General features: G+C 39.4%; 1 protein-coding gene across 2 annotated transcripts in view; it reads right to left on the bottom strand.

Moving 5' to 3' along the window:
- Positions 1-22,457, bottom strand: part of SYNE1 (spectrin repeat containing nuclear envelope protein 1) — a 443,793-nt gene that overhangs the window by 157,254 nt on the left and 264,082 nt on the right. For both annotated transcript variants that reach the window (XM_070603011.1, XM_070603013.1), the window contains 10 exons: positions 22,044-22,199; positions 19,452-19,604; positions 18,679-18,861; positions 17,716-17,853; positions 13,807-13,992; positions 13,295-13,417; positions 12,859-13,041; positions 11,653-11,796; positions 6,057-6,251; positions 4,799-4,939 (listed from right to left, as the gene is read on the bottom strand). In XM_070603011.1, the coding sequence (XP_070459112.1) occupies positions 4,799-4,939; positions 6,057-6,251; positions 11,653-11,796; positions 12,859-13,041; positions 13,295-13,417; positions 13,807-13,992; positions 17,716-17,853; positions 18,679-18,861; positions 19,452-19,604; positions 22,044-22,199 (1,602 nt within the window). The remainder of the gene's footprint in view (positions 1-4,798; positions 4,940-6,056; positions 6,252-11,652; positions 11,797-12,858; positions 13,042-13,294; positions 13,418-13,806; positions 13,993-17,715; positions 17,854-18,678; positions 18,862-19,451; positions 19,605-22,043; positions 22,200-22,457) is intronic.

Raw genomic sequence — 22,457 nt, 5'->3', positions numbered from 1 at the left:
TCTCTTGCAAACCGGAAGGTATATGAGACTGGACTCTGTGTCCACATGGTGTCAGTAATTCTAACAGAGGGGAGGCTGCCTCATTCCTGTGAGAGGGGCTGTCTAGGTGTCTACAGTCCCCAACTGCGTCTCTCACTTAGATCACCAGTCTGGGCAAGGCATCAAAATGTATAACTTCTGTCCCTACCTACTTCTCTGGCTCTGAATTTGTCCTTCTCCATTCTGCTGTCTGCACTGATCCAGAATGATCTCTTCTAAAACTCGCTTCTGCACATAGCTTCCAGTTAAATTTCCTCAATGGTTAACTCCTAGCTTCTGGATAAAGTTCACACTCTTTTGTGTGGCATTCAAGGTCCTTCATGATGTGCTTCCTGCATCCCTCTCAGCCTCATTCCCACCCCCCCCCCCCCCCGTGTTTCTCCAACTTCACTTACACTAGTAGCAGTTGCCTTGATGGGTCATTTTCCTTCCTGTCCCCACTCCTTCCTACGTGTGGTTCCTTCTGCCTGAAAAAGTCCTTCATATCACTCTAGTGTACTCCAACTACCTAACTTGTATTCTTTTCTTAAAACCAAAGGGTGCATCCTTGACCCATACTGAACTCCAGCCTGATTTAGGTCTTTTCTATGTCCTCCCTTACCACTCAGTGCTTCTGTCAGACCACTTACCCCTCTATTGTAATTACTCTCACATAGACTGTGAGCTTTTTTTTTTTTTGAGGAAGATTAGCCCTGAGCTAACTGCTGCCAATCCTCCTCTTTTTGCTGAGGAAGACTAGCCCTGAGCTAACATCCATGCCCATCTCCCTCTACTTTATACATGGGACGTCTACCACAGCATGGCTTTTGCCAAGTGGTGTGATGTCCGCACCCGGGATCCGAACCGGTGAACCCCGGGCCACCGAGAAGCAGAACATGCGAACTTAACCACTGCGCCACTGGGCCGGCCCCGACCATGAGCTTTTTAAAGACCAGAGAAGGGCCTTTAGTCTTTGATCCTGAGCATGTCATGGAGTGTTTGCAAATAACAGGACAGCATACATGCCCATAATGAATTATACATGTAAAAGCACTTTTTATAAACTTTATTATTTTAAACACATAAAAGGGAGTACTCTTACTGTCCACAAGGAAAAGTAAAAAGTTGTCTTACGTGTAAAAAAAATTTTTTTTTTGAGGAAGATCAGCCCTGTGCTAACATCTGCCGCCAATCTTCCTCTTTTCTGCTGAGGAAGACTGGCCCTGAGCTAACACCCAGGCCCATCTTCCTTTACTTTATATGTGGGACACCTGCCACAGCATGGCTTGCCAAGTGGTGCGCAGGTCTACACCTGGGATCCGAACAAGCAAACCACAGGCCACCAAAGCGGAACTTGTGAACTTAACCGCTGTGCCACCGGGCTGGCCCCATACGTGTAAAAATTTTAAATTAAATATTATAAAGAAGGCCCTCAAAAGAGCTAGAATAAAATAAATTTGTTACCAAAAAACCTTCTGTCTGGCTCTTTCATGGGTGAGTGTGCGTGTGTCTGATGGTGAGTATGTATGTATGGCTCAGGCTTATTAAACAGGAATAACGACTCCTGGTTTCTTAAAAGGATTTGAAAATATATCACCTTTTGTAGATGAATAACTTAGCTCTATTTAAGGACTACATAGATTTAATAAAAGAGTCAGTCCTGTAAAGTAACGACTAAATAAAGACAATATTTAACATAGTGAGGAATCACCGTTAGAAATACGTCTCTCGTTGCTTATGTGCCTAAGTTATAAGAGTTATTATCCAGAAGATTCCTAAGGAAATAAACTTGGAAAATCATAGCTACTATTTGATTAGCATTTTCCAGTTTAAAAGGTACTTTCACAGCCAGCCTCAGTGGCCTAGTGGTTAAGTTTGGCACACTCCACTTCAGCAGCCTGGGTTCAGTTCCCAGGTGCAGACCTACACCACTCGTCTGTCAGTGGCCATGCTGTGGCAGCTGCTTACACACAAAAAGAGGAAGATTGGCAGCAGATGTTAGCTCAGGGAAAATCTTCCTCAGGAAAAAAAAAGAAAAGAAAAGAAAAGTACTTTCATAATTAAACATTACATTTAACTTCACAATTTTGTGAATTAAGTAGCATTGCTTCCCATTGCAAATGGGGGGACTGAGGGGCATCCAAGGTACTTTCACCTTAGAGGAGGAAGAGCTGGGATCCATTCTGAGCACTGGACTTGGACCCCAGCGCTCTATCCCTTCCTTACACTGCTGCTCTTTTCAAACCTCTACTTCCCTCAACTCTTCAAGGAGCTGAAGTCTTGGCTTGCTCTCATAGGATCAAGAAGCCTGCAGCAAATTCTGGAGCTGCCTCGTTATTTCTACCCTCAAGTAAGCTAAATGGTTATCACATTTCAGCTAATAGCTACTGTCAGAGGGGGAACGTGCTGACTGCGGAGGGAGCAGTTATATAACGGAGATCTCCTTACGGGAGCGGCGGCTCAGAGCCTTTCTTAACAGCTGCGATTTTACAAAGCAGTTCTATCTGGCTGCTCCTCCAAACAGCTGTGTGCATTCTGTACAGTGTTGTGAGTCTGAAAACTGGAATTTATGGGGATTCTAAACGTTCTCCTCAGTCTCGAAAAAATTTTGCAAACCCAGTGCGTCACTGGCCACGATGTATATTTGTTCATTTTCCTCTGACTTCTATCACTCTTCATTACTGCCCAGGAATAACTTGTGGCTGCAGTGATGGGTTGATTTGTCTGAAGACCACCAAGCATAATACTTTTGCTTTTTAACTGCTTCCTCTGACATACACAAAATAACAACATTTTTTCCTCACTTGCAGTATCGTATGTAAGTATGTTAATAATGTGATTTAACTGGTTTCCCCGTGACAGGGGGAGGGATGTCAAAATGAGATTAAAATAAAGCATTATCTCACTCATAATTTTAGGATTTGTTTGAGCTTGACAGTTAAAGTAGTCATAATAAAACATTTGTGGGGCTGGCCCTGTGGCGCAGTGGTTAAGTTTGCGTGCTCTGCTTCAGCAGCCTGGAGTTTGCCAGTTCAGATTGTGAATGAGGACCTACACACTGCTCATCAAGCCATGCTGTGGCAGCATCCCCCATAGAAGGACTGGAGTGACTTACAACCAGGATATATAACTGTGTACTGGGGCTTTGGGGAGAGAGAAAGAAAAAAAAAGAGGAAGACTGGCAACAGATGTTAGCGCAGGGCCAATCTTCCTCACACACAAAAACCAAAAACCAAAAAACATTTGCATGTTTTATCATTTACAGGACACTTTCACATGTACATTGAAAGACTTACAAGAAATAGCATCAAGACTTGTAATTTTAGAAAAGGGATATTCTTTCCACAGCGTTAGTCTCAAAGCCAGTGTTTATTGGTCAGTTTGAAAATTTTCCCAACATTAGGCATATTATATAGGATAAATTTTTCCTATACAATAAACAGCTGACTATGGCCATATTTCTCTGATTCTAATAACATCTGTGACCGCAGGGAAGTACACAACCTCAAAGAATGAGTAATTCATATTTTAAAATCAGAATTTGGAGAACAGTTTCCCAAATTCCCCAGAACTCCCTGAACTTCTCCTTTTTTGTTGTTTTTAAATTTCCTCTCATCACTTTTGCTGTTATTAGTCCCACGTCCACCTTTCTAGAATGTAAGGTCCTTGAGGGCAGGGGTCACTGCTGTCTTCTCCTTTGTTGCATCTCTGGGGCCCAGCACAAGATTTCTTGCCAAGAAGGTGCTTAGAATGCATCTGATAAATAAATGAATTGACAAGTTCCCTGCAGCTTTATAGATTTTTACCAAGAGAATTGCTTTATCTAAAGCTTTCATCAATTTTATTTTCCTTTTCGGGGGAAGGGAGGTTTTTCTTTATCATAGAAGTCCTATTTTGAATGCTTCTGCTCTAAAATAAAAATACTCTGACTCATTTGAAATATAGCTTATGTTTGCTCTGCTCCATGCTTCTTTCTTGATAATAAACCTCAATTTCTTTGAACACAAGTAATTTCATAGTAACATAATTAGAATTGTTTTAAATTTATTTTGGCTAAAGAAAATAATACTTACCATGCATTAAAAATTTTTGGTTATTGTAAAAGCATCTTTTTTACTTCTATCCAACATTTTTCATGAAATCTTTTGCCATATTTAATTTACTATAATCCATATCTAATATGATGTACAATAAAAGGCACCTCATAACAACAAAATATTATCCCCATTTTATAGGAATTAAAATTTAAGATTATTGAAAGATAAGCAAGAAAACACAAATCTTAGGCATTCCAATATATATATTGGCAGACAGCCCTTAAATTGGTTGACAATTAGTAAATAAAAAAATGTATGATATGGTAAACAGGTTTTCCATCTTCAAAATCTGAGCTGTGTTCAATGAATTAAATGTTCAATGAATGTGAAAATAGCAATGAAACCGGGTTATCTTAGAACAGTGATACACACATTTCATCTTCTGTTAGGATGCAGCACTCCATTAGAGACAGCTGTTAGAAACTACATAATGCCTTAAAACAGGCCTTTCTCCAGCTGTAATTTCCGTGACCTAGTTTTTGCTCATCTCATTGCCAGAAGCCCAGGAGAGGAGATGATGTGTTAAGCCAGTAGTGGTCGTACATGATAATCACATTGTCACATCTAACGGTGTGTCCCTTCAAGTCTAAGGTCACAGCCACAGTCTAATAAGAAGAGAGAATGGAGTCCTGCACCCATCCAGAGATTGGAGCTAGACGAAGGCAATGCCAAGTGTGTGGTACCTGGTTAACAGAAGCATCTGTATTAGCCACGGGTGAAGGGGAGCGACAGGCAGGTGGAGAGGAAATCTCACTGTTGGTTCCCTCCTCCCCAGACTCCTCAGTGACAGGTGACAGCAAAGTGTGACAGCGACCTGCAGTCATCTGTCACATAAAAAGTAGCCCAAAGGACATGAAAATCAGTTAGCTATGTCAACGAAAGACCTGGTCAGACACAGGTCAAACCAGAGATGATTATATAACACATATATATAATATATAAGGTTAGAATTACTGAGACCCAAATTTACATACAAATTCTGTGTTAGTACTTAAAACTTTTGTCCTCAGGTGAATAAGATGCTAGAGACTATTTGTAAAACCAACAGGGGTCAGGGGTGCATATCACATTAAGAGTTTTATTGTTGATTAAATATTTCTTTAATTTATTTTCCTTTTCTTGTGTCTTTATAAATAACTAGAAAAATTATGAATCATAAAAATGAGGGAAGAGTGTGGAATACAGCTGAGTCTTTCGTGGACATCTTAAATTCCAAATATTCTAGAGATAAATCTAGATAAAAATTCTAGAGAGATAAATATATTACCCAAAGTAATATATTACCAAAAAGGTCCAGGTATGATTTTAACTGAGGCACAGCACATATGGATGGAAAATATACAGCACTGGAAAACACAGAATTACCAAAATAAAGAATGCATTGTAGATGCAAAGTGATGGGGAAATAATGTTGCAGGTAGAAATTAATGGAACTTATTTATATTAACCTAAAGCTAAACTTTGCATTTTCTATTTTCTTATTTTTCTAATAATCAGTTTTCCATATTTTTGAAAGCATTTATACAACAGAATACACAAACACAAAATATCCAGTCAGTCAGTGTTTTGGCTTGGAAAACACACAAAAAATACAGGTAGCATGATTCTCCCATCCCCCAGAAAACTAGAAAACTGTGCAAAGGAATTTTTTTGAAGCCCGGAGCCTCAGCGTTATTGCTAAATTACAAACAAATGCGGGGCCGACCTTTGGCACGTTAAGTAATTCAGCAGTCTCCAGCAAGTAGTTTCATTTCAACTGTCACTGTTTACAGTGTCAAACGTTGGCCGTGGCCCAAATGTAGTCAGAGAGTTAAGGAGACTGTTCGTCAGCCCTAATCTGCAAGACTGATCGCTAAAATAAGCCACGAGAGCCACTGGCCAGGGGACAGTCCGAAGAGCGCGCGCTGGCGCCCAGCAATGCAGGCCTTGACCCTTACTTACCATGACCACAGAGGGGTGGGCCGAGGTTGCCGGGAGGAGCTCCCCCTCCAGGTCCTCTGTGCCCTCCGCCAGCCCGTCCACCTCGGTCACCGTCAGCAGCATGGTGGCGTGCTTGGCTTTCATCGTCAGCATCTTGCACTTGGAGTTCAAAGAGGAGATCTGCTCCTGGTAGCCCTTGATTTTCTGAGCCAGCTCCTGGGGAAACATTTCCCCCCGCCCCCGAGTGTCAGAGCAGCATCAAAAGGAAAGAGAACTAGTCGCGTTCATCTTCCTCCAGGGCTGACCAATGAAATCCCAGAGCTGTGCTAGACGGCAGCGGCGGCAGCGGCGGAGAGGCAGGATGTGGACTGTGCAAGCGAGCCGGCCTGCAGCGCTCCGGAGCCAGACCACAGCGCAGCGGGGCGGGAGAGGCGCTGGGAGCGCGGCGCCGGGCCCGGAGGAGCTACGCGGGGCGGCCCGGGTTTCTAATCCGAGCAGATGCTCCATACGGAATCGGGAATTTACGTAACACTGAGAACTGGCAACTTTCTTTAAAATGCCTAAAGAATCTGAAATTGCCAGATGGTTCATGCCGTGGAAATTAGGTCATGTGATGACGAAAACTACAAAAAACGCAATGCTCAGCTCTTACCATACTGAATATATCAAACGGAGCAGTCATCTGTTACAGACAGCTTCGCAAAGTAAATTGCTTGTCAGTTCCTGTGACCCCAGGGGGTTGTTTTTTCCGGATAAGCTAAATATTACATATGAAACCTTCATTTTTTATGCAGATTACTCCCCAAATAAAATTTTGTACATTCACCGACTTTTCTCACATCCTCTATCATGCCTCAAATGTTTCTGATGCTTCAAACTAGAGATGTGAACTTGAAGTTCAGTTCAAATTTAATGGCTTTTAAATTCATTCATTGTTGAAAAAATTTGTTTTGAGAGATAGAGGTTTTAAAGCTTTTACCAAAAGTTTATTGAAAATATGTTCTGGACAATATATAGCTGTTAAAAAATTCTAAAATATTAAAATTCTAAAATAACCTAAAATGCTAATTCTAAAATATTAAAGTTATATTTTCTTACTTAAAAGATACATGCAGCTTTAAAAAAATGAAGATGAGAGGAAGACTGGCAATAGTTAGCTCAGGGCTAATCTTCCTCAAAAAAAAAAAAAGATGTATATTCCAAAACATTAATCTTAAATGTACAAAACCTTTACTCTTTTCTATTCCTTTTTATTTTATTTTGTTTTAGGAAGACTAGCCCTGAGCTAACTGTTGCCAATCCTCCTCTTTTTGCTAAGGAAGACTGGCCCTGAGCTAACATCCGTGCCCATCTTCCTCTACTTTGTATGTGGGATGCCTACCACAGCATGGCGTGCCAAGTGGTGCCATGTCTGCACCCGGGATCCGAACCAGCGAACCCTGGGCTGCCAAAGCTAGACCTGTGCACTTAACTGCTGTGCCATCGGGCCGGCCCCTCCTATTCCTTTTATTTGGCTCTTTTGCCTGAAAAACTGTCATGTAATGTTTGTATGGAACACATTTGGTGATGGAGACATTAAATGTCAATGTCTTTAAAATGATAGTGTGTATGTGTATGCATATACATACATACATACATGCACATATATGTGTGTATATGTGGATATATACACTATCATTTTAAAGACATTGACATTCAAAATACAGATCTAAACTTGAAGTGCAGAAACAAAATGACAACATTAACAAAATGGCATTTATGTATATATATGTATATGTGTGTGTATAGATATAGATACACATATAGAGATAGATATCATATATATAGATGCCATTTTGTTATTCTTGTCATTTTGCTTTCTTTCTCCCCTCCTAATCAAAACTGACAAAGTAGGGGCCAGCCCCATGGCCGAGTGGTTAACTTCGCACACTCTGCTTCGGTAGCGCAGGGTTTCCCCAGTTCAGATCTTGGGTGCAGACATGGCACCACTCATCAGGCCACGTTGAGGTGGAGTCCCACATGCCACAACTACAAGGACCCACAACTAAAAATATACAACTGTGTCCTGGGGGGCTTTGGGATAAGAATAAAAAATAATAATAATAAAAAAAAGATTGGCAACATTTGTTAGCTCAGGTGCCAATCTAAAAAAAAAAAAAGAAGTTGAAAAAAGAAACCTGACAAGGGTAGAAGAGAAAACAGCCCAGCAGAATTCAGCCAGCAGCCTGTCTTCGTAACTTCTAGTATAGTTCAGGAATTTTTAAAACAAGGATTTAAAAAGTAGACATGCTCACTTCTTGACCTTTTAGGGCTGCAAATACTCAACTAAACCTCATAAGATTTTTAAAATACTGATTAAATAGCTATTTACTACATCTGGCCTAGTGCCTAACACATGCGTACTCTATTCTAATTAGTTAACACACACATGCGGAAGATATCCACCAGCTCCCTGGACGCCTTGAATTCTGTTTTCATAGGACAAGTCACGGAGCCTTCTTCAATAGCTTGCCCCACTGGGGTAGCTTTGAGGAATCTTTGTGAAGTCCAGTTAGTCTTAGCTCTTCCACCCTTTGTGTCCACGTGGATGGCCATGGCCCCCTGCTGACAGTGGAGAGCCCCTGCAAAGGTGTGCCCACAGTGACAGCAAGCGCTCATTTCCTAAATCAGAGTTCTCAACTTTCTTGTGCATAAAACTCGTTTGGGTTGTCGGTTAAAAATGCAATTCTGGTCTCCGCTTCCAAAGACATTGATTTATTAGGCTTATGAGAATCTGCATTTCATAGTTATCCATGACTCCCTTGGAGAAATAGTGCTCTAGAACTTTCTTCTCTAAGAATAAACCTGCTCATATCCCATCGCCTTTGCGGGTTGGTGGTCAAATCCACTAAATTAAAATGGAGTGCAAATGGGTTAATGTGTTCTCCGTTCTCAGGAAGCATCTGTATTTTTAGTTTTTACTGGATATTTCTGAAAATGATGATAAAAGATGAGTATAAAGGTGGGAATTTCAGGTGCAGAGGCCATTCTGAGGAAAGCCACTCTCTGTGGAGGAGGCCTTCAGGGTCAGGTGGAAAACAAAGAGTCTGAGTACTCTTTCCTATGATTTCAAAGTGGCAAGATAATTTTTTCAGGGGCCAGCCCGGTGGCACAGCAGTTAAATGTGCACGTTCTGCTTTGGCGGCCCGGGGTTCACTGGTTCAGATCCCAGGTGTGGACATGGCACTGCTTGGCAAGCCATGCTGTGGTAGGCATCCCACATATAAAATAGAGGAAGATGGGTATGGATGTGAGCTCAGGGCCAGTCTTCCTCAGCAAAAAGAGGAGGATTGGCAGCAGATGTTAGCTCAGGGCTAATCTTCCTCAAAAAAAAAAAAAAGAAAAGAAAAAAAAGATAATTTTCTTCAAATTAAATGCAACCTTTGAAAAATTACTGAAAAATGTGAATTCCTTAGAAATGAATAAATGATCAGTTGTTTTTGAGTTAAAGTTGTCCATACGAAACTAGGCTCACTTCAAGATTGAAATTCCATTAAAACAGATTGAAAATGCAGGAAAAAGCATTCTTCCAAACTTTTCTGTTATCATAAATCAGGCTCTTTCTCCTCGGCACTTTCCTTCCTGTGTTTGTTTTGTACATACAATGAAGCTCACACAGAACTACCTCATCGTGAATATGAAAATGTTTTCTAGATCATGTGACAAAACAACAAATATCAACACTGATATTTAGCACAGGGAGGAGAAAATGTGACAAAGTGAACAGATCACTGAGCCAGGAGGACAGTTCACAGCTGACTGTGCTGAGAGCTGGCTCTGCGACCTTGAGCAAGTCATTTATTCTCCTGAACTATCATTCTTCTCTTCTGTGCAATGAGATAGCCCAAATAGTTTCTGCTACACTGGAAATATTGTGGAATTTGGAGCCAAAGATACTAGATTGGAATCTGGGGGCCGGCCCGGTGGCGCAGCAGTTAAGTTCACATGTTCTGCTTCTCACCAGCCCAGGGTTCACAGGTTCAGATCCTGGGTACAGACATGGCACCACTTGGCAAAAGCTATGCTGTGGGAGGCATCTCACATATAAAGTAGAAGAAGATGGGCATGGATGTTAGCTCAGGGCCAGTCTTCCTCAGCAAAAAAAAAGAAGAGGATTGGTAGTAGTTAGCTCAGGGCTAATCTTCCTCATAAATAAATAAATAAATAAAATAAAAATAAATCCGATTCCGGTTTCTATCAGTTACTAAATTTGGGAGCTCAGACAGTCATTGAAAAAATTAGTTTCTGTTCTCTAATCAGTAAAATGACATGATAAGCAAAAATCCTTACCTCACGGGTTCTTATAATAGATAATGTAAAACTCCCTTGTAAATTGTTTTTAAAAACTGTAGTAATGATAATTATTGTTATTCTAGACAAGATTAAAAAAATATTTTCAGTATTATGATAGAAAAGTTGTTACAACAAAATTCTGGCTCTTACAAAATGAGATTAAAAATAGTTTCAATATAAGTTTGTAATATATAATCTAATGTGTGTTATATAAATAGTAGTTTCAAATGTTTGTATAACATACTTTCATTTGCCCAATGGCATAAGAGAAAGAAATAGTTAACATGGATGATATCTACAGTGTAGGAGTAAATGTAGGTGGGATATTTATTTACATTATTTTGTAAATCATATATAAATGTAAGTGATTGATGCATTGGATGTATCAAAAATTAAAGAGTTGCATCTGGAGAGGGATGTAGTGAGATTTTCCATCCTTAAGAAGCAACAATTGAAACTTCTGAGAATCTCACTATGAAATTTTGTTTAGAAAAATAGTTTGTTGCTGTTATGACAAAAGAGTTAAAATAGAGCAAACAGAGGGAAAAACTACATGTCCATCCTCGGCACAGAGAAGACACCATTATTCATGAGGCTATGAGCCAGCCCCCAAGGGAAAGAGTAAATGTAACCTATGTAGGAATTGACAGGTTGGGAAAGGAAACTCACTGCTAAGTCAATGAGCACCAACACTTAAGATCTATGAGCTCTGAGACCACGTCTGCACCCGGGGGGTCCAGGTCATGAGGTCATGACGATGTGAAAGGAACAAGGAAGAAGGCATACTTGACAATACGGAAGATACCAGGCGCCATCTGGAAACTAGCAAAACAAACAATGCGGACCACTTGCTGACTTTGATGAAAGGAGCTGAAATGACCCATACTTGAAAGAGCAAATGATTTTCTTTTTAATATGAAATATCCCTTCTTTTTAAAGAGGGTGATCAACATAGCAAGACTTTGAGCATTGCAGTATCTTGCAGGCTTTCAGGACAGAGAGTAGACTATGTTTTAGTGTATTAACTGAGAATTCAGGGTGCAGGAGACAGTGGGACGGTTTTGGTTGAGATATGACATGAATAATGTGTAAAGAGGTTTTGGAATCAAGGAGAAGATTCATGGTACTGAGTCTTGAAAAGGATCAGTATAAATAGCCCTCAAAATGCAAAGATAGGCAAAGAGGCTGCCCGAGAACTGAACACGTTATGTGCCAAACAGGGGGAACCTTTCTCCTTCAATTGCTAGAAACCTGTCCTCGTCATTTGCCTGTATTGCTGTCTCACCTCGTGCCGAGAAATCTGGGCCTGCAGCTCCTGGATGTTACTGGTGGCCACAGGCTGGTCCTCAATCTCTCGGTGAGCTCCTTCGATAAGCTCCTGCAGGTGCTGCATTTCTTGCTCATACTGTTCATATTGCACCGCAGCCTCCTTTAAAAAACAACAAAACAAAACACATGATTATCTATCTCAGTAACCGTGTGAGTGACTCTCTGCTGCTGTCTGCCAGCCTATAGCACTAACTCCTATCTGTTTGTACGTCTAGGAAATAAAGCAATGATGGGTAAAATCACTAGATGATTCAAATCCTCAGCTTTACTCTGATATTTCAGAGCCTCCTCTCTAAAATATTTTGCCAAGATTATGGATGGACTCAAAATAGTTAAATTGTTACATCCTCTCTCATCTCCCTATTTGTATTGTCCTATAGGTGGCAATGCCATGGTCAGAACACAGTGGGAAGCAGTATGAAAAACATGATTGCTTCGTTTTTCCATCTAAGAAGTGCTAAATATATACATAAGTCATCACCTAAGGACTGGAGTATGGGATAAAAAAAATGAATTAAGTATGACTTCTATCCTCAGCAATTTACTGTTTAACAAATTACAGGATAACGCAAGGAGCAAGGATAGCTGACCAAAAAGACCATTAGCAATTTAATAGGAGGATATGTACGCAGTTTTTGGATAAAGCAGATGAAATATTAGTTCAAAGAAGATACGAGGTAAATAGCGTCATTTCTACCTAGTAAATGACTCTTCTCTTATTAGGTGAAGAGACTGAGAATTACACTTGAATGTATTTCTCAGGCAAGAAAATGCACTGAGTGCATCAATAAGCTGAAATTTGAAAAAAAATTCTGTAACATATGCTACCAATAAAATCATATTATGAGGTTCTAGATGATTCTCAGGTGAATAATAAGAGATAAAAATAGACAATTGAATATAAAATTAAACTTTATAAGTAGTTCCTCATTAAAAAAATATTGCTAAAAGATAGTTTTCACCAAAGGATATTTTTTAGAGAGCTTTCCCCAGCCTTTTGTGGGTGATCCAAACGATAGCATCCCATCTCCTCATTTTACATAACCACAACAATCTGTCAGATTTAACACTCTGGCTGTGTTTTGACGGCTGAGCCCACACAATGCTAAGAAAAGAAGCCCATGACTCATTTGCTATGCTCTGCTGGCCCAGCAGCACGTGCCTGCATGATGTTGTACTGTTGGATCGCTGTGTGCTGAAGCCGGCTGGCCTCTTCCTGCAGGTGCAGAGCAGCGTGGCAGAGCGGCAAGTTGGTGACCACATCCTCTGGGATCCGGAGCGCGCTCTGGCAGATCTGCACAGCGTGGACCTTTGGCTTGAGTGACTCCATCTCAGACAGCAAATGCTGAAAGTTCAAGTTCACATTTTATATTCTATAATATATTTTACAATTTTGTATTTTAATAGTTTATTTCATAAGCAAGAGACATTTACGAAATTACAGCTCTCACAAGTTATAAGCATTTTCCCAGGAATATTTTTTTTAAATAATGCATATAGGGCTAAGACTATAACTGAGTTTAGAAATCATTTTTCCTAACTATCCTCTCTTAAAAATATAGCTCCCCACTCCTTTTTCCCAAATTATTTTTCCTTACTTGTCGATGAGAGAGTTGTTCCTTGAGACTAAGGCGTCCAACTTCTGGAGAGGTCAGGGTTGTCTGGGCTTGCTCCAAAGCAAACTGTAAGTTTTTTAGCTCTGTTTCAAATTTTCTCATATCCTGTAGAATAAGAGCAGTATGTTTTTGTTTTTGTTTTGAGGAAGATTAGCCCTGCGCTGACATCCGTGCCCATCTTCCTTTACTTTATATGTGGGACGCCTAGCACAGCATGGCTTGCCAAGCAGTGCCATGTCCACACCTGGGATCCAAACTGGCGAACCCCGGGCCAACAAAGCAGAATGTGTGCACTTAACCGCTGCGCCACCAGGCCAGCCCCAATAAGAGCAGTATGAATGTCAATACATAACATAAGCATTTGAAGTCCCAAGTCACAGGTGAAGACTAACACCAGTCAAGAAGGCACATCAGAGGTGAGCATCATATCTCCACTATAAAACCACCATTTTTTTTCTAATGATAGATTTTCAATTTAATTTTTTTTTTTTTACCTTGGCAGCATCATGGAGATTCTGCAAACGAATTTTGATCACCTGCCGCAACTCCTCCGTCTCCCGTCCCAGTTCTGCCACTTGCTGAGACATTTTTTCTGTGTAGTACACGCTAGCGAGGCACTGTAATTTCTCAGTCATTGCTTCCAGATCGTTGTGGATTTCTTCCGATTCTTCTAGCATGGTCTAGAGTGAATTGTCAATATTCATGACATTGACAGGTAGGCAGAGAGGTATACGTAACTGACATGGTGTGGGGTAAAGACAATCAGACTGGGAAGGGAGGAGGAGATGAAATTCACACTTCCCCTGTGCACTGTGAAGATTCTGTGTCTTATTGTGTCTAACCTTCACACCCGCTCCCCACCCACTGTTATCTTCATTTCACAGAAGAAGAAATCGAAGTTCAGGAGCTGTAAATAATTTGCTGAGGCCACATGTCACTAAGTGTGGGACCCTAAGGCTCAGCTCTGTCTACCACCCACGCTGCTCCTGCTGAGGGTCGGGACGTGAGTACTCCAGCAGTGGAGATGCTCTGACACATTGGGTACTTTCATCAGGTCGCTGGGCTACCTTTTCTCATACTTAAACCAAAGACGTTCAGCTCTCATATTCTGTATCTAAGATCTAAGCACATATTGATCTAAGAAATGAAAAAAGACAAGAGCATTACAAACAAACAAAAAGTCTTTGATCATTTGCTTTAAAGGGGTAGCATCTCCTTGGGATCCTAAGAGGAATAAAACACAGCCCTCGTCACTCAGGAAAATATCATCTATTAGGACTAATAATAATACAAATTGTTTAATAACCATGTAATATGCATTATATGAGAAGAGTGAAAGAGAAGAAAGGGTTAAGGATGTCAGAAATGAGATGTGCTGCTACTTGCAGGAAGAATGGGGAAAGGCTTCCTGGAAGAGTCACATCTGAGCTGAGTCAGAAGGATGTTTCCATTTTGACAGATGGGGAGGACGAGGAAAGACATTTCATGCTGAGGGAACAGCATAAGCAAAGGCACAGAGTTGAGTGAGCACAAAATGTACAGTTCCTGGAGTGTTTGATGTGTAAAGAGGAGAAACAGGAGATAGGACATTATTCTTAGGCAATAGATCCTATTTTTAAAAATAAAGTACATTTTTCCTCTCAAAGAATGTCATATATATATAACATTATATATATATATTACTTATTATATATAACTTATATATATAATATATATGTAAAGCTTGGAAAATATTGAAAATATAAAAAAATAAAATATTCCATAATCCCATACCCCAGAGATAACTTAAAGTAAGAGATACTGCTGTTGCATTTGGGTATATTTTTTTGGTGATTGAGATCATAACATACCTACAATTTTCCATCTTTCTCACTTGACATTAGAATGCATGCATTTTCTCTCTATGCACTGTTTTTGGGTAAACTCAGCTTTAATTCCTAAGGCAAGCACAGGAGAGCTCCTCAAAACCTTGTCTGCAGGCTGAGTTCTCTCCCGAGGTTCCATGTGAGACAACCACCAATTCCTGATATCTGTTTCCCTATGTCCCTCAGTGTGTTCAACCCTCTCAGCAGCCAAGTCATAAAAACATGGTGGTCATTCTTGGCTCCTCCTTCTCTTCACCCACACCCACATCCAAAATTCTCCAAGTCCGGAATTCTAGCTCAGTAATACTCCTTGATTTGGTCTTCCCTCAACCTCCAACAAGAGGCCTTGTCATTTTCTAGTGGAATACTGACACCACCTCCTATGTTATTTTTCCTTCACCAATGTGTTTTCCACAGGCCACCAAGTCAAGTCATCGTTCTTAAAAGACAAGTCTGAACATGTCCCGTACCTCAGAGTACCTCTGAAAGACTTCACAGTGACTTGAGGATCAAGTCCAAGTCCTTCACAGGCGTTCAGGATCTGTCTTTTTCTTATCTCTTTATTCTTACCTTTTATGCTTCTTTCCAGCTCCCCTCTGGACCTCCTCCTCACATTGCCCCCCACATACCAGAGCATCCCTCACTCTCACTGCTGGGGTTTCAACAAGGGTTTTCATCTAAAACACTATCCCCAACAAGGAGGCCGTGTGTCTTTCAGAACTCAGCCCAGTATCACCTTTTCCTAAGAATGCTTCTCTGACATTCCTTTCCAACACCCCCCCCCCGCACCCCCCCCCCCCCCCCCCCCCGCGGTCTGGGTAAAGCATCCTCCAGTGGGTCCCTTCAGCACCTGACCCCTTAATCCCTGCACTTATCACACTGCATTGTCATGGTCCAGATCTGTCTGTCTCCTTCCTCCCTTTAATTAACAACCCCCTGGGGCAAGCACAGGGAATAGTCTTTGTATTCCAAATTCCTAACAAAATTCCTACCTTTAGAAAGGACTCTATAAATGTCTGTTGAATAAATAAATGAACCAGTGCAGGAACTATTTAAAATAGAAGGCTTCACGGTCATTTTAAAGACTGCATTATATCCCATTATAGCCAAAAATTTACTCAGAAAAAGTATCTGATATTTAAGTTTTCTTTAAAATTCCACTATAGTTGTTAATACGACATACAATATTTTCTACATTTTGGATTATAGCCTTAGTACAGAGTCCAAAAAGTCGAATCAACAGATCAGATTGGTACCATTTTGATGATAATGATATATTTTGCCAATTGTTTTTCAAAGAGATTTTGCTGAGCTCCCAGTAGTGTCTGAGAGCTCTCACTTCCTTAAATACCAACTTTTAAAGAATAGTGTTAACTTGATAGTTCAAATGCTCTCTGTCTTTTAAATTTGCATTTCTAGATTTCTAAGGAGGTTGAATCTTTCATTGTTTACAACCAATTGTAACTTAAGTCTTGTCTGTTAATATGTAAGCATATCCTCCGGCAGAAGACTGGAGTTGTTTAAGATTTCTGGAGAAGAGTGTGGGAGATTGGTTAGAGAAGACTGTAGATGCGGGGGAACCAATTAAGAGCCTGTTAAAGCATTCCAAAAAGGAGAAAATGAGGCTTTGATCTAGAAACCTGTCAACTGGAATGGCAAAAGGGATGGATTTAACAGAGATCAATATACATAAATCAGAATAAAAGAGAAAAAATCTGAAATACTTGAAGATATCCATGTCACTTAAATAAAAGTTATTCTGTATTTTATTGTAAGACTATTAGATAGCTGTATCTAATTCAAGCCTAAATTATAAAAGGATGAAATAATTTCCTGGATGATATGACCGAGAGGAAATGAAGTAATGTGGCCACCACGGGATGCAGACTCATGGCTCATTCCCAGCCGACCACTACCTCCTGTGGAAGGGCAGATGACAGACCAGGCAGAAGGCTGAGACGGAGGGGGCCTGAGAGCTCTTACTGAGCGCCCACCTGCCAGGTAGTGCGCTTAATGTTTACACATATGTTAAACCATTTGATCTTCATAATAATTCTGCAATATAATTTACATCTCCATCTTATATATGAGGAGAGCAAATTCAGAGAGCAAAGCAGTTTGCTCCAAATTACACAGCCCTAAATGGCAGAGCTTGGTTTTCCCATCAGCCTCTTTCTACGTATCACTACATCACTTCATGGGGAAGAATTTCCCATCATGTCCCTGCACATAATCGTTTCAAAGAAGCTGCTAAAAAAAAAAAAAAGAGTCCTATAGGACTGGTTATTTTTGGTCTTGGGGAAAGGACAATCTAGGGGAGATGGAGCATATTTATTCCTTTATACAGTGTTAGGAAATCTCTTTGGTAGCTACTGTCTGCGAAACAAATGGACAAGTTGTTAGAGCTCCGTTAGCTTTCTTTTTATCTGGCACCTACAATAATTTTACACCGTGGTCCTCTGAATTTTGTCAGTCCAGCCAGTTAAATCCAATTGCTCTCTTAGTTACTCTTTTGAAAACTAATTTCCCCAAAGTTACCTGGTGTGAAATGTATTGTTCCCGAAGTTGGTTTGCAGAATTCCACGCAATCTTTCCATGTACCAAGATTTTAGCTTTGTCAATCCACTTCAAAATCAATTCAAGCGTTTCATTGTATTCTTCTAAATGTGATGCTGCCTGAAAAGTCACCAATATTCAGATAACAAATGTAAGCTCTGCTTCTTGAGCTAGAACTCAGTCTTCTCTCTTTCTCCTTGGATACAACAATCCTAGGAGCTGATCATTACAATATCTGTGAAATTTAAAGGTATCATGAAAAATGATTTTCTTGTTGAAAATCTGTCAAGGACTTCCCAGTGTCTTTAGGATAAAGTCCAAGTTTTTAATATGCTTGAATAACAACGTCTTTTAAAGAATTCTTTGCTCTCATTTCTTTTTCCACCATCTAGCTCCCTTCTATCCCTCCCTCCTTCCATACTCCACTCTCAGTGAGTGGGGATTATAGCATGCCAGGTTTCAATACTATAATCCATTGGTTACCAAATCCTGATTTAACTTGTCCCTGATTTGAGAAAAAATAGATTTCATTTACAAAAACTCAACAATTATGATAGATGTGCAACTTGAACCAATTAAGTAAATGCAAGCTATTATATATATATATAGCTTACTTTAATACTTGAATTCACTCCAAACTGATTTCATAAAGCATGTCAATAAACAAGTATTCACTTCACAAAATATTTCTCCAGTTTACAAAATATTCACCCCAAAAGACCATATTTATGGTCACCTTTGTCAATGAATTTATGATATGGTTTGATATAAAATAAAGGCAGGTTTATGTGTAAATCTTAGGAACACAGGTGTGGTACAAAATAAGCTACACTTAAATTACCCTCATCATTGTCAATATTATCTTCTCATTTATTTTCACAAGAGAAGAACAGAATATTGTATTTCTGCCTCAGAGATGTTTGATTACTGGCTTGGAACACATACCTGACTGAGCTGGGAGAGCCGACTCTCAGCCTGTTTAATGGTCTGCTGGTGAAGTTCAGACAGTTTTCCTATCTTCTTGGCCAGTGGCTTACCCAGTTGGCCATTGTGTTCCGAGAATTTCTGTACTGCTTCATCTAGTTCCATCAACTTTACATTATAGCCATTTAATTCCTCTCCTAGCACCTAAATAGTCACAAAACGAAAGCTCATTAGACCACAGCAAATGAAGATCTCCAGGTTTTCCAAGATCCGAAGGATTATATTTTAAATGACTTTTGTAAAGAATAATTCTACTATGATCAGGTTGCTCTGTTTCCTCGGTTAGAAAGGCAGAACAGGATGTTTTGTAACTCTCCTGTTTATTTCCTATGAGGCTGAGAGCTAACATTTTCCTTCTGCCCCACCCAAAAAGGATTAGTCACTTCACTCACCAGCAGTGAGAAAACAGATTTAACTACCAAGAACATCCTTCATTCTGGAATTTATACACTCGTATTCCTAAATCATTATTTAGTCCTTTGACACTCTTCTCTCTCACCCACACACGCATGTATATTTATTAATACAGTTCAATTGTAATGATAAATTATACAATATAAATAAATGTATGCTATTTGTGAAATTTCTTTATTGGCTGCCTTTACTCTCTGGTTTTAATAAGCTTGCTAATCAAGAAAGCTTTTCTTTTTCCTATATCCTCAAAATAAACTAACTCCAAAAAATATTTAATTCATTTATTAGCACCCCTTATATTTCCACATCTCCTTCCTTACCTTTTGTTCAGTTGTAGCTTGAACTAAATTATCTGTCTTTGCTCTCAGCTGAGTCAGAATTGTTGTGAGATCTTTGGCTATCTTCTGAATTTGTCGGCTGAATTCCTGGCTCGTGGCCTTGTCCTGTTCAACTTCTTTTACTTTGTCCTGGATCTAAATAATTAACGAGAACAGCAAAACCAACCGTGGTTAAAATTGGGTAATCGATACTAAAAACCTCCAATCTTGCAGTGTTGACAAGGGACACTTTAGGTCATCATCACTGCTTTGGCATTCGTGGGCTTTGTCAAACCAGCCGCATGCACTTTCCAAGCTCTCATGGCTTTCCATGCAGCCCGACTTCCCACTGTCTCTAGGCATTCACTGCACCTCTTTCTGCTCCTGTTTCAGCAAAGGAATAAGAAATGCAGGAACAGTGATTCACTCATCAGATGTAGTTACAGAATACTCATTATAGAAAATGATATAGACAGCAGTGTAGATAGCTGAGCTTGAATCCTATCTTCTCCATTTACTAACTTTGTGACCCGGAGCCCACAAACTCCTCTAAGCCTTTTTCTTCATAAAATGGAAAACCTTCCAGATAATTGGAGGCACACGGATTTGTTTCCAAGTACCTTTTCATAAGTAGCTGTTAATAATCTAACTCTTTTCCTAACTTTCCAATTATATCTTCATAGTATGACAAAAAAGCATTAAGCACCTCCAATGGAAAGGAAGGTGAAGAGTTAACATTTACAAGTTTCTAACAGCTTTGGTTTGATTTGATAACAAACATTCATACTTTTGCTTATAGTAAAATACCAAAGAGAAGAAAGAAATGTTTTCTTTCTACAAATGAAAAGTCTCAAAATCTCTTTAATTCTGGGGATGTAATGTACAAGAAAGTGACTATTGTTAATAACATTCTATTGCATATATGAAAGTTGCTAAGGGAGTGGTTCTTAAAAGTCCTCATCCCAAGAAAAAGTTTTTTTGTAATTATGTATGGTGTCGGATTTTTTTTTTGAGGAAGATTAGCCCTGAGCTAACATCTGCTGCCAATCCTCCTCTTTTTGCTGAGGAAGACTGGCCCTGAGCTAACATCTGTGCCCATCTTCCTCTACTTTATATCTGGGAGGCCTACCACAGCATGGCATGCGAAGCAGTGCCATGTCCGCACCCGGGATCTGAACTGGCGAACCCCGGGCTGGCGAGAAGCGGAATGTGCTAACTTAACCACTGCACCACCGGGCCGGTCCCTGGTGTTAGATGTTGACTAGACTTACTGTGGTGATGATTTTGCAACATATGCAAACATCAAATCATTACATTGTACACCTGAAAGTAATATGATGTTATATGTCAATTATACCTCAATAAAAAAAAATCTCTTTAGTAGAAAATCATTTTCACGTAACTTTTAAGAGTAGGTTTTTGATTTTCATTACTTTAAGTGTCAACATAAATGGAATTATTGTGTGAACATCTCTATTATAGGGAAATGTCTGCAGAGAAAAAGAAAACTTAAATTTGAGCCCTTTTTTTTAAAGATCTGAACTTGCCAAGTCAACCTTCCCCAGAGACCTTCCAATGTCTAAGAAGAAAAACGAAATAGGTGAGTTAAATGCTTCAAATAGAAAAGAAGCGTTTTAGTTTAGGTCGAAAACATGATGTAGTAAAATTGGATTTTAATGAAATTTTTTAAATGTTCTGCATCATGTGGTGGAGAGTCCAAAAAACACAGCACATTTGTATGAATTTTATAGTTTTTACAACGCAATGCTACTTTCCATTTCACGTAGTACTTTATAATTAGGAGTATATCTTCTTCTTGTCTCTTATAGACTGCTTTTAGCTAAATTGTGCTTTAGCTTAAAAGGTCTTAAAAACCCATTATGTTTCCATACAGATGCTACTGAAGCTATTTTCACAACATGAAAGTGTGTTCTCTTTATGAGACCTAAGATAGACATCTCCCTCTGATCATACTGCTATGAATGACTATGTATCTCTTCGTTAAAAGAAATAGCAAAGATTTGTTTTAAAATTTATAGACATGGAATATGTTTCACTCCTTTCCTTGGTTGTTCAAAAGTTAGAATTAGACTGATGGGCCCTCCTCTGGAGACATTATGGGACCCTCCAGCAGGCATTTTGGGTAATAACTTTATGCCTAGTTTTATCTTATTTTTTCCACTTTGATTTTCTGTTTCTTCAAATATCTTCACCTACTTATATCCTATTGCACTGAAATAACAGCTAAAATAGTACCTGGAATACTGTAGGCACTCATTAAATATTTATTGAATACATGAAATATATCATTTTTTTGTTTGTTTCTTCAAGTCATTTTTTTATGTGTGTGGAAAAAGGTGAGAGAAGCAGATAAATAATCTTTAATTGTATGACATTATTGTTCATATCTATGATGATCTGTTTCTTGCCTGTGAATAAGACCTCTAATTTAATATTAATATTATTACTGTTTTATACTAATCTGTTTTTTAACTCTGTTTCCACGAAGGCATGATTGCAAAAATCGAGGACTCACAGAAGAGGGTTGAGCCTATAAAAGAATGGACAGGCACTCTTTCTTGACCACAGGTTTACCTGATCATGGATAGTTCCTAGGTCCAATGCCACTTCAGCTAACTGAAGGGAGAGCTCAGAAGGTAATATAGTATAAAGACCCAGGTACTTATTCTTCTGCTCTTCAGCCGTTTTCTCAATGTTCTGTCGGTGATTTGTGGCTTCTGTTAGTAGAATCTGTAGAAAAGATCAAAATAAGAAACTTCTGGGAACCTGACATGGAAATTGATCTTTATGAGTACAGAGAAAAGACTATGTATTGTACATCAAAATATGATTAAGTGTGGAATCAGAGGAACACATTTTTTTTAAAACCACACTTTTCTATAGTCTCTGAATAAGAAGCGTGTCCACTTTCTACAGAACAAAAGAAAGTCTCATGAAATAATACTAAAAGCATTTTATACAACACATTTCTGAAAACTTTTAATTCAA

Source organism: Equus przewalskii, chromosome 32, assembly GCF_037783145.1.
Source record: "Equus przewalskii isolate Varuska chromosome 32, EquPr2, whole genome shotgun sequence".
In the NCBI taxonomy this organism is placed as follows: domain Eukaryota; kingdom Metazoa; phylum Chordata; class Mammalia; order Perissodactyla; family Equidae; genus Equus; species Equus przewalskii.
The sequence above is the reverse complement of the archived record's forward strand: the minus strand, read 5'-3'. Positions and strand labels throughout refer to the sequence as shown.